This window comes from Cetorhinus maximus, chromosome 10 (assembly GCF_964194155.1).
Source record: "Cetorhinus maximus chromosome 10, sCetMax3.hap1.1, whole genome shotgun sequence".
NCBI classification, from domain to species: Eukaryota; Metazoa; Chordata; class Chondrichthyes; order Lamniformes; family Cetorhinidae; genus Cetorhinus; species Cetorhinus maximus.
Window position 1 is genome coordinate 13025066 of NC_135888.1, and position 13065 is coordinate 13038130.

Consider the following 13065-nt stretch of genomic DNA (forward strand, 5'->3'; position numbering starts at 1 on the left):
CAAATCGTGTTGTGTGGTACTAGATTTCAAACAGATCTAGCAACTCAAAACTGGGCAACCATGACGCGCTGTGGGCCATCTGCAGCAGTAGAATTGTACTCAACCACAATCTGTAACCGCACAGTCTGGCATACCCCGCACTCTGCCACCAAGCCAGGGGATGAACCCTGGTTCAATGAAGAGTGCAGGAAAGCATACCAGGAGCAACACCAGGCATATCTGAAAATGAGGTGTCAACCTGGTGAAGCTACAACATAGGACTACTTGCGTGCCAAACAGCATAAGCAGCAAGCGATAGACAGAACTAAGCGATTTCACAACCAACGGATTAGGTCTAAGCTCTGCAGTTCTGCCACATCCAGTGGTGAATGGTGGTGGACAATTAAACAACTCACTGGAGGAGGAGGTTCCATAAATATCCCCATCCTCAATGATGGGGAGAGTCCAGTGTATCAGTGCAGAAGCATTTGCAACCACCTTCAGCCTGAAGTGCCAAGTGGATGATCCGTCTTGGCCTCCTCCAGAGGGCCCCAGCATCACAGATGTCAGTCTTCTGCCAATCTAATTCACTCTACAATATCAAGAAACAGCTGAAGGCACTGGATACTGCAAACACTATGGGCCCTGACAATATTCCGGCAATAGTTCTAATGACTTGTGCTCCAGAACTTGCCGCGCCCCTGCCAAGCTGTTCCAGTACAGCTACAACACTGGCATTTACCTGGCAATGTGGAAAATTGCCCAGCTATGTCCTGTACACACAAAGCAGGCCAAATCCAACCTGGCCAGTTACTGCCCCATCAGTCTACTCTCAATCATCAAAGTAATGGAAGAGGTCATGAACAGTGCTATCAATCAGTACTTTCTTAGCAATAACCTGCTCAATGACGCTCAGTTTGGGTTCCACCAGGGCCGCTCAGCTCCTGACCTCATTACAGCCTTGGTTCAAAAATGGACAAAAGAGCTGAACTCCAGAGATGAGGTGAGAGTGACTGTCCTTGATATCAAGGCAGCATTTGACTGAGTGTGGGAATCAGGGAAAACTCTTCGCTGGTCAGAGTCATACCTAGCACAAAGGAAGATAATTGTGGTTGTTGGAGGTCAATCATTTCAGTTCCAGGACATCGCTGCAGGAGTTCCTCAGGGTAGTGTCCTAGGCCCAACTATCTTCAGCTGTTTATTGACCTTCCTTCCATCATTAGGTAAGTCAGAAGTGGGGATGCTCGCTGATGATTGCACAATGTTCACCATTCACGATGGAATACTCTGTACTTCCCTGGATTAGTGCAGCTCCAACCAAACTCAAGAACCTTGACACCATTCAGGACAAAGCCACCTGTTTGATTGGCACCCTATGCACAAACATTCACTCCCTCCACCACTGATGCACAGTGGCAGTAGTGTGTACCATCTACAAAATGCACTGCAGCAACTCACCATGGCTCCTTAGACAGCACTTTCCAAACCCACGACCACTACTGTCTCGAAGGACAAGGGCAAACAGACACATGGACCTGGAAGTTCCTCTCCAAGCCACTCACCATCCTGACTTTGAAATATATCGTCCTTCCTTCACTGTTGCTGGGTCAAAATCCTGGGATTCCCTCCCTAATGCCACTGGGTGTACCTACACCACATGGACTTCAGCAGTTCAAGAAGGTAGTTCACCACTACCTTCTCATGAGCAATTAGGGATGGGTATAGCCAGCGACGCCCATATCCCATGAAAGAATGAAAAAAATTCATAAGGGCAACTGTAAATTTACTGAACATCTGGGATAAGTTTTTTGTATCCCTGAATTTCTTGTGCAACTTTTAAAGCACAAATCATTCCTGTTTTATACCAGTTTCATAGATCATTATAAAGCATTTCTACATAGACATTCCAGTGCCAAAGAAGCTGTGATTCTAATACCAGTTCAACTACTATTCCATTTTATATGTTAAACTATTTGTGCAATCATATTGCACATTCTCCTCTCAGCAAGTGAAACAAGTTTCACCATGACTTGAGAAAGTACAAATAATTAATCAAGCAGAGCATCAGGATATCTATCAAAATACTAGCCCCGCTCATTGTAATGAAATAGTGATTTGTTCAAAGCCAAACACTGGGAGCTAAACTGTGAATTTGTTTGGCTCTCAAGTGGCAGCATAGTGAAGTCTGGAGTCAAGATTCCAAACCGCAAACTACCCAATCCGGACACCTACTGGTATAAATTCTAAGCAAGGGACTTCCAGGGCCAGTTAAATCTGAACAAATATCAAAATCTTGCCCACATGGAACATTTTAATATATACCATGTTTTTTTTTCTTTTGCAGTATGCTAAATTAACATTTATATTTGAAGCTGTGAACTGTTGAGAGGGAGTAATAAAAGGTTGAACATCTGAGGTTCATATTAATGATTTCTTCAAGTAATAGGTTTCCATTCCTCCCCATGTGCCATCCAGGGAACATTCCAAAAAGACCCCTCTTCATGGGCAAAGTTGGAAAATCTAGAATCTAGTTACTTTAGGTTACAAATGCCCTTCCTAATAGTTCAAGCAATAGTAAAGGGCTCTACGAGCAGCTTAATCTAGAATTGGTGTGTTTTCATGAAAGCCTAAAGAGAAACTTCAAATGCATGGTGAATAATAAAATTGCAGCTTAACTGAGGAATTCAGATGATACCACTGTGAATTGACACCAAATTGCGAATATTTACTTTTTAATAAGTTGAAGATTGCCATTTTTCTCTTGTTTAGGCACAGATTCGTCAGTGCATGTCAAAGCAAGCTGAAACATTATGTAAACGAAAGCAGCAGACAGAGGGCAATCTGACCAGCCTTAAAAGACGTGTGGATGCACTGGATGAACTTGTCGCCTGTACCAATGTAGACTCATTTTACCAGCATCAGTCTTCGTTAAACCATGGCCAGAACAAGGTGGGTTGTAAAATGTTGCAATTTAAGATAGGAAAACCAACTAGAATTGGCACTAACCAAAACTCTGCTTGGGTTCTAGTATCGAGTGGCTTTTAGTGAAAGCTGTGGTGGAAGAGAGATAAATTCAGATTTCATTGAATTCATTTAAGCTAAAAGGAGCAATAATGAATGGAAATTGAACCCAGCTGTAACAATTACACAGGACTGTACAGTGCATTGTGTGTGATGTAGGATTCTGTAATTCTTTAAGACTTTTTTGTTCTTTTAGTGCAAATGAAGCTGGTTGCTCTAAATTTTCACTTCTGTTAGAAAACAGAAGACTATCCAGTTTCCTTCCTTTATGAAGATATTTTTAAGTCAAGTATAAAATGTTTCGCATTTGGAAAGTAAACTTTATTTTCAGCCGTTTCCCACAAGATATCATCTATAACTGACAAATGTGTAAAGAGGATCAGTAAGAAAATCAAAAATTTGGTTTCTTATGCTTCTGATTGAATGGTACAAGATTTTGATGTTTGTTCAGATTTACCTGGCCCTGGAAGTGCAATGCTTTGAATTTATACCAGCAGGTGTCCGGATTGGGTAGTCTGCAGTTTGAAATCTTGACTCCAGACTTCACTATGCTGCCACTTGAGAGCCAAACAAATTCACAGTTTAGTTCCCAGTGTTTGGCTATGAACAATCACTGTTTCATTACAATGAGTGGGACTAGTATTTTGATAGATATCCTGATGCTCTACTTGATTAATTATTTGCACTTTCTCAAGTCATGGTGCTAGTGTCGTAACTTGTTTCACTTGCTGAGAGGAGAATGTGCAAAATGATTGCACAAATTATTTACAATTTGAAATGAAATAGGAGCTGAAGTGGTATAAAGTCATGGCTTCTTTGTCATTGGAATGCAGGGGAAAAATCAGTTTTAGCCAATATTTACTCTAGTTTTCCCGCTGGATTTGCTAGAATTTTCTTTTGAGGAATTAATTTGTGCCAGTTTATGTCCTTTGATTCATTTTACTTTCTAGATGATTGGTATTGAACTTAGAAGGTTTTAAACTACCTTTGCTTACTCTACTGGTCTCTATTGAACATACGTGCATTCTAAAGAAAAATGTTCTTGGGATGCTGGCATGGCCACATTTAGTGTCAAGGCCCGGTTATCCTAAGGAGGTGGTAGCAGGCCTTTTCCTTGAACGACTTCAGTCCCTGTGGTGTTAGTGCTCCCACAAAGGTTTTAGGGGATTCAATAATTTTGACCCAGCAACAATGGAAGAATAACTAGGATGGTGTGGAGGGGAACTTGGAGGTGATGATACCATGACATTACTGCCCTTGTCCTTATGGGGCAGTAATATTTAAGTAACTAAGTTTTTGCAGTGCATCCTGTAGATTATACACACTGCGTTGTCCCAATGATGTATATTGACTCTAGAAACAGGGGCACTCATCAATAGACATGCACTCCTTCCTCGATGGTGTTGAGTTTCTTGAATGTTGTTGTGGTTACGCCCATCTAGATGATTGGTGAAAATTCTTGCTGAGCTACCCAGGTCCTGCTGAAGGCTTCTAGGGGAAGAGGAAACAATCTAGTTCTTGAGTTGAGGCCGTACTGAATTTTGGTACCTGGTATTCATTCTTCTCTAAAAAAAAAATCCAGATTAACAATTCAATCAAACCCTGAATTGTTGGTAGATGTCTGATTGACAAATCCTGGGGATGGTGTCATTACTGTAAAAGGGGCAGATGCCATTTATGCATTGGCAGCAGAGAAGTCAGAATGGTAAGGTTACACTAGCAACAGAGTTGAATTGTTTTGTAAACGCAAGGATTCCTCTGTAGCCATTTTTCTAACATCAGTTGATTGCTCTGTGATTAATTATCCTTATAGAATCAGCATTGGGCCTCCAATTTCACCATGCTACAGTCACTTTTTGCCTACTACTTGTAAGTGAAATGAAAGAAAGACAAAACCTACATTTATACAGCATCTTTCACAATGTCCCAAATCGCTATATAGCCATTTAAGCACTTTTGAGTTGTAGTCACTGGTATAATGTAGGTAATATTATCAAGCGGTGGAGCATGTTCGAGGGGCTGAATGGCCTACTCCAGTTCCTAATACACATGTTCGTATGTCATTCTGGGTGGATGAAATGAGCTAGGGTAGATAGACTTTGTCACCTCATAATTATCTTTCAGTCAGAGGGTGGAATCATGGCTGGAGTTCTGTTTATTTTATTGCTAATGGAAGTTTACTATGAGCAGGTTTTGTGGGGTGAAATTGCCAGGACAGGAGTGAATAATGGGCTCATAGTGAATCAATAACCTGTTTTATACTGCACATGATTCTCGAGAGTCTTTTCCATTGACTGCAATCTTGTCCTTTTGTCTACTTACCTATTATCTCACTCTATCTTAGTGCTTTGAGTTTTTTGAGGTATTAAAATATTGCGATAAAGTTCTGCTGCATAGTAGATATTGAAAATGTGTTATAGCCAGAAGTAGCAATCAGCAGAGTCTCCAGACTTGCTGATCAAGAAAACACAGGTACAATTGTGAACCATTCAGTCATTGTCCTCTGGCCTTTTAAAAGTTGTATCACACAAAAACACCTGAAGACTCCAATGCTTCTTCCTGACAGTGAAGACCTCTGTTGTTCCATCACTCCTCTTTGTTGCTCGGGAGTCATTTTAAGTTTCTACCCTGTGAGATTACTGATAAAATAGAATCCAATTACACCCCTTGTATGAAATAATTATATTGAATAATATCATGCACCCAAGCAGGAGAAAGACTTCTACAGAATGGAAAACATTTGGTGCAGGTTATCTGGGTTGCAAGTATTGAATCTTTCCCCCAAATATGAACTTATTGTCACCGTGTACATATGATGCAATGTGCACAACATGTTAATGAGGCTGACGCAGTCACCAAATCATCTGCACTGTGTTATAAATAGCTAATTGGATATCTTTCTGTCAAATTAACAATGTTGCACAATGCTGTTAAAGTCAAATTTGTACTTTCTGGTTTGTTTAATAATCACGATGGGATCACCTACAGGCCGCATACAAACTAACACTGCATTATATTGTTGCTGCTCTTAATATTAATGATGCTTGCTGCACATATATCAGAAGACATTGGTAACCAAATGCCAGCGATGGGTGTTAATATTTTACTAGGGCCTTTTTTATGATTGGTGAATCTTGAAAGGGAGAAAAATAACATGCATGACTGAAGAGGAGGGTTAAATGGAATGGGGGATAAAAGGGGCCCAGAAACAGGAGAAGCACCACGGACCATGATTTTACTCCCTAACCCTGGCATTATTATCAGAGGAGTTATGAATGAAGCTGAACATCCTGGAATCATCAGCAAACAGCCTCACTCCTGAACCTGTAATGCAGGGAAGGTAATTGATGAAGCAATTGAAGATGGTTGAGCCAAAAATGTCTCTCTGAGAAATCCCTGGAGTGATGTTTTATGATAACTGACCCACCCACAGGCACGATGATCTTCCTTTGCATCCAGTATTACTATAGTCACTGGAGAATTTTTACTTTGATTCCCATACAGTTTTACTAGGCAGCTACTTGAAGCTTTCTTCTGGCATCCTGTTATAACATAATATCTGAGGCCATAAAACCATTGCCGATTGTCTGGTTCACTAATGTCCTTTAGGGAAGGAAACCTGCTGTCCTTACCTGGTCTGGCTTACATGTGACTCCAGACCCACAGCAAAGACAATTAGGGATGGGCAATAAATGCTGGCCCAGCCAACGACACCCACATCCCATGAACGAATTAAAAAAAGAAATGGATCCTTTGCTTTAGTTATATTTTGCAGTGCCTCATGATAGTGGTAGAGATCAAAAGAAAGCCATAAATGCTTATGAAAAAATGCACCACAACAGGAAATGTGAAGAGGGTTGATCAGAATATGAAAGAGCAATATAAGAACATAAGAAATAGGAACAGGAGCAGACCATTCGGCCCCTCAAGCCTGTTCTGCCATTCAATAAGATCATGGCTGATCATCTTGTGTTTCGATTTCCACATTCCCATCTAACCCCAATAACCTTTGATCCCCTTGCCTAACAGAATCTATCTACCTCTGCCTTAAAAATATTCAATGACCCCGCCTCCACCACCTTCTGAGGCTCACCCTTGACCCACTGTCCTTGTTTCCCACTCTTCTGGAAGCCAAGCCTGTCAATCAGGATGACTTCTGGACAGGGAACCTTTTGGAACCAAAAGACATAGGCTATGAGGTTAAAACTTCATAACATACAGAGAAACCCAGTCTCCTGCATTTCTGATCTGAAACATGCTCCCCCCACATAAACTGTCCCTTTTAATATCCAGGCTATTGATTTTGGCCCCTGCCACAAATTCAATTCCTTAACCACCAACTCCATCCTCTCCCTGGTCACTGTTGGAATCTGAACCAGATGATTCACAACCATGGTGTCCTATTTTAGATGAGCTTCTGACTACATATCTGCTCCATCATCAAGATCGCCTATGTCCACCTCCATGACATTGTTTGTCTCTGCCCTGCTTCAGCTAATCTGCTGCTCAAACCCCCATCCATGCCTTTGTAGTCTCTAGACTTAATTATTCTAATGCTCTCCTGGCTGACTTCCCATTTTACGCCCCCTATAAAGTTGAACTCATCCAAAACCCTGCTGCTCAAGTTTCACTGTCCTAACCTAGCTCGAGGTCTAGCAACGTTTAGATCTTAAAATTCTTGTCCTTGTTTTCAAATCCATCCATTGCCTCACCTATCCCAATCTATGTTACCTTCTCCACGTCTACAACTGTCTGAGATTTCTATGCTCCTTCAATTCTGGCCCCCTGTGCAGTGCCGATTTTAATCGTTTCACTTTTGGTAGCCATGTCTTCAGTTGCCTGGGCCCTAGTCTCCCTAAGCCTCTGCATCTCTACCTCTCCACCTTTAAGACTTTCTTTAAAACTTACTTTTGACCAAGCTTCTGGTCACTTTGCCTAATAGCTCCTTTTGTGGGCAGGTTGTTAAATTTTGTATGATAGAAAGACCTTTGAATGGTTTACTCCCATTAAAAGTGCTTCATAAATACGAACTGTTGCTGTTATTGTTCCAGTCTCTTCTCCATGGAATATTCCACTCACCTTCCAGAAGACCAGCTGAAAGATCTCTTCGACCAAAGAGTGCCCATTTGCTTGTTACAGAAGCACGTATTTCTGAAAAAGATGCAGGTAAAGAATGGCTTGAGTAATTTTTTTAATATATTCAGTTTTCCATTCTGGTATTGATTCAAAACGTGCTGTCCAGCTATATCTTCCAGTGAGGTATGCTGTATTGCAAATTAATACAAAGAAGTTACAACACTGAAATAGGCTACATGGCCCAACCAACAATAACAACTTCTTACATTTATATAGCACATTAAATGCAGCAAAATAACCCAAGGTGTTTAACAAGAGGTATATCAATAAAAATATATTTTTGACACTGAGACACAGGAGAAAGTATCAGGACAAATGACGAAAAGCTTGGTCAAAGAAAGGTTTTTTGGAGCATCTTAAAGGAAGACAGTGAAGGAGGGAGATTAGGTCACTGCAGCTGAAAGCACAGCTCTCACTGGAGTGATTAAAATTGGGAATGCACAAGAGGTCACTGGAGGAATGCAGAGATTTCTGACATGTAGGGCTGGAGGAGATTACAGAGAGAGGGAGAAGTGAGGCCATGGAGAGGTTTTGAAAACAAGGATGAGGATTTTAAAATTGAGGTGTTGTTGGACCAAGAGCCAGTGTAGGTCAGCAAGCATAGGGGTGACAGGTGAGTTTAAATACGGGCAGCAAAATTTTAGATGTGCATGTTTTGGTAGGGTGGAAGATGGGAGGTTGGCCAGGAGAGCATTGGAATAGTCAAGACTAGAGGTAATAATGGTATAGGTGAGAGTTTCAACAGTTGATAAGCTGAGGCAGAGTCAGTGTCAGGCAATGTTACAGAGGTGGAAGTAAGCATTGTGTGGTTGGAAGCTCATGCCTGGGTCAAACACTAAACCTAGAAAGTGAACATTCTGGCTCAACCTCCGACAGTTGCCAGGAATGGAATCGTGGTACAGACTGTAGACACTGGCTTCATGTATTTCCAGTATTTAGCTGGGAGAAATTTCAACTCATCCAAAATTGGATGTTGGACGAACAGTATGCACACTTTGTTGATCGTGGAGCTGTTCAGAGAGATGATGGCGAATCATAGCTGAGTGTCGTCAACGTACATGTGTAACATGTTACTGTTTACTCTCTACACCGCAATAGTTCTAATCACAGTTACCCACCACGTTCCCATATCCCTTGAACCTTTTTTCTTTCATCCAGTCTAATCTTGACAGTTTCTACTTCAATTTGTAAAGAACTTTCGCCTGCCTTTCATTCTAACTTTGTATCTATGGTCCCTTGTTCTTGACCCCTCAAAAAAGGAAATACTTTGCTGCTATCTACCCTGACCCATCCTTTTATAATTTAAAAATATTTCTATCATATCACCCCATAATCTACATTGTTCTAATGAAGAGGGACTCAAATTTTTCTCTATAGAGCAATTCAGTCAGTCCCATTCCCCAACTCCATCCCCATGGCCCCGCAAGTTTATAACCCTCAAGTGCCTATCCCATCTACTTTTGAAATCATTGATGGTCACTGCTTCCACCATCCTCGTAGACAGGGAACTCCTTTCTGCTCTGTTCATGCAGTGGTGTAAACTCTGCTATTCCAGGGCAAGCAAGGGTCCCAAACTACTTCAGTTATTTACTTTTGGCCATTGTGCCTCTGAGTTGCTCTTCTCTCCTACCTTCTGTGCTTCAGAATACAATAATGCTACCTCCTACTTACATATTGAGAGACTCCAGGCTTGCTACTAAAAGGCAAGTCTATCGTAGCCTGCTTTGCACTGTGAAACTATACCTCATGAAAAAAATAGTCAGACTCAGAGTACAGGGTAGACTGAAATAAATACACTTCTTTGTAATGTTATCTGACTCTTTTTACTCTTAAAGAGCCCTGATATTAATTTTAATAACTTCAGGCCTTAAGCTTGCTATTATCATCTTTCCAGTAGGGCAATGTGGCATAGGTGTGTTAGCATTTCCAGGGAGATGGAAATAGCTTGGCACTTTGGGTGTGGACTCTCCATTGGACCATCCATCACGTTGGCCAACCTTTTGTACCTCTGGCATCAGCTTGCATTTTTCTAAAATACTTCTATAATTTACTCTTGCCTTCATAATAGCAGTCACTCTACTTCAGGAAGTAATTTATCCTTAAAAGCAAAATACTGCGGATGCTGGAAATCTAGAACAAAAACAAAAATACCTGGAAAAACTCAGCAGGTCTGACAGCATCTGCGGAGAGGAACACAGTTGACGTTTCGAGTCTGTATGACCCTTTGTCAGAACTAAGACATATAGAAATGAGATGAAATATAAGCTGGTAGAAGGGGGTGGGACAGGAGAACTCGATAAGGGGCCAATGATAGGTGGAGGCCAAGAAGAGACTGCCAAAGATGTCATAGACAAAAGGACAAAGGGGTGTTGACGGTGGTGATATTATCTAAAGGATGTGCTAATGGAGACATTAAGGGGAGCAAGTTAGTGGCAGATGGCCCTAGTGCCGGTGGGGTGAGGGGAAGGGATTGAAATGGGCTAAAAGGTGGAGATGAAACAATAGATCAAAATACATTTAAAAATAGGGAAAATAAAAAAATATTGTTGTAAAAAAAATTATAAATTATTGGAAAAAGGGGGATCGGAAAGGGGGTGGGGATGGAGGAGAGAGTTCATGATCTGAAATTGTTGAACTCAGTATAAAGTCGGGAATACTGCAAAGTGCCTAGTCGGAAGATGAGGTGCTGTTCCTCCAGTTTGCATTGAGCTTCACTGGAACATTGCAGCAGGCCAAGGACGGACATGTGGGCATGAGAGCAGGGTGGTGTGTTGAAATGGCAAGCGACAGGGAGGTCTGGGTCATGCTTGCGGACAGACCGAAGGTGTTCCGCAAATTATCCTTAGGTTATGATGCAAGGTGATTCATGTGAAGAGGTTCTATATAGTGTCCTTTTTATATTATGGGCCTTTTTAAAAGTGTGAAGCAGTCCCCACATCTAGTGGTCGAGAAGCCTTTTGTTGCACTTTTTAAATGTTTAAAGTAACAGTGGGGCAAATTTGACATGCAAGAATGACAGTAAACAATTGCAGGATGCCATGGGTTTCTGGTAAAACTACAAAGGTGCTTAAAGGTTAGGTATGCTTAATGCAACATTGTCAACATACAGGCTTCTTATCTAGAATAGGTCACAAGTTCAGTGGCTGACAGCTCACATGAATTCCTGTAAATGCAGTAGAGATAACGTCAGCCAAACTTCACTTTTAAAGTAACAGATTAACTGGTCATTTCAATGCTGATTGTGGGAATTTGTAGGTTGTTGCCGTGTTTGCTACTTGGCAGTCACTGCACTTAGGCAATTCATTCCATGGGATGTGCTTTTGAGATGTTCCTAGAGTTGTGATAATGCGTTATATAAATGCATGGCTTTTCATTTTGTCTTTTACAGAAGAAAGTTGGTAATTTTCCTGAGTTCCTTGACGTGTAATGAAGTGGATTCAAATGATGCAGATATTACATCAAAAGTATGCCCAAGAAGCCTGTCCTACCTCAGTCATATTAGATCATCAGTCTCCCTATGAGTCTTTCTATAGCTGTGCTGCTGGGAGTGTATAATCTTGGTTGTACTGTTTTCCCCTTGCAGTTAGCACAGTTGTTGCATAAAACTAGAATGTTACGCATGTTCAACAGCTCGATTTAGGTGTTCTGGGAAATCTATTATATACCTCAACTGTGTTTTTAGCTCTGATAATTTTATTTTTTTAATCAATATTTCTTTTGTAATTAACACTTCTGTGCTGTGATTGCACAGTAAATGTGTATATTGTATTTATATAAGTATGGCATATGTACATTGTTTGTAAATTTTGTATGGTTTTGCAGTAATAAAAATTATCTGAAATGTTGATCCTTTTTCTTCCATATTTCTATAAAAGCTAACTCATTTCCTGTGACAGTCATTCACAGATGGCCTGGAACATGTTTGTGATGTTCAGAAACATTCCTGTAAAGTGTTTTGGGATGTTAAAGGCACTATACAAATGCGAGTTGTTAGTTAAATGCTAAGGTAGAGCTGTGCTGTTCCTTTTTAGCCATGCTTAGGTATTGTCAAAGGGGAAGAAGCCTAAATATTCATATCCTGTGGTCAGAAGGTAATTGCTTAGGGAAGCTTTCTGTAGATTGGCAGCTAGTTGTAAATCCCTGGCTTCTGCCCTTGGGAAGATGCCCAATTATCAGGAGAAAATTACTTGATATTTTTAGTACTTCTGGGTCTTTGAAGTATAACATCTGAAGTGCAATGACACAAGATCTTTTTCTATTTACTGAGAGGATGTGCTGTTCTATGAGGACAAAATATTTTAATTACATTATACCATGTAACATGGAGCCTATGAAATAAGAGACATTCACAGCATGAATACAAAGTTGACTGAATGACAGCAAACAATGAGCAGTAGTGAAACAGTTATTTACCTGACTGGAGAAAGGTTTATAGCGGGGTTTCCCCGGGGATTCGTATTAGGAGCACTGCTTTGCTTGATCTATCTTAATGACCTAGATTTGGGTGATTTCAAAATTTTCAGATGACACAAAACTTGGAAGCATTGTGAACTGTAAGGAGGATAGCAATAGGCTTCAAGAGGACATAGGCTGGTGGAATGGGCAGACATGGGGCAAATGAAATTTAATGCAGAGAAGTGTGAAGTGATACATTTTGTGAGGGAATGAAAGGGAATATAAAATAAAGGATACAATTCTACAGGTTAAGAAAGCACTCAATAAGGCATACAGGATCCTGGACTTTTAAACAGATGCATAGAGTACAAAAGCAAGGAATTTGTGAATTTTTATAAATCATTGGTTGGGCCTCAATTCGATTATGATGTCCAATTCTGGGCACCATAGTGTAGGAAAGATGTGGAAGCTTTAGAGAGAGTGCAGAAAAGATTTAACAGAATGGTTCCAGGTATAAGAAACATCAGTTCTCAA

The 13065-nt window shown here is 40.7% G+C and overlaps 1 protein-coding gene across 2 annotated transcripts in view; it reads left to right on the forward strand.

Annotated features, from left to right (window-relative positions):
• Positions 1-11981, forward strand: part of cntrl (centriolin) — a 131856-nt gene extending 119875 nt beyond the window's left edge. For both annotated transcript variants that reach the window (XM_078549970.1, XM_078549971.1), the window contains exons 42-44: positions 2749-2928; positions 8052-8166; positions 11525-11981. In XM_078549970.1, the coding sequence (XP_078406096.1) occupies positions 2749-2928; positions 8052-8166; positions 11525-11538 (309 nt within the window). In that variant the 3' untranslated portion in view covers positions 11539-11981. The remainder of the gene's footprint in view (positions 1-2748; positions 2929-8051; positions 8167-11524) is intronic.
• The last annotated feature ends 1084 nt before the right edge of the window (positions 11982-13065 follow it).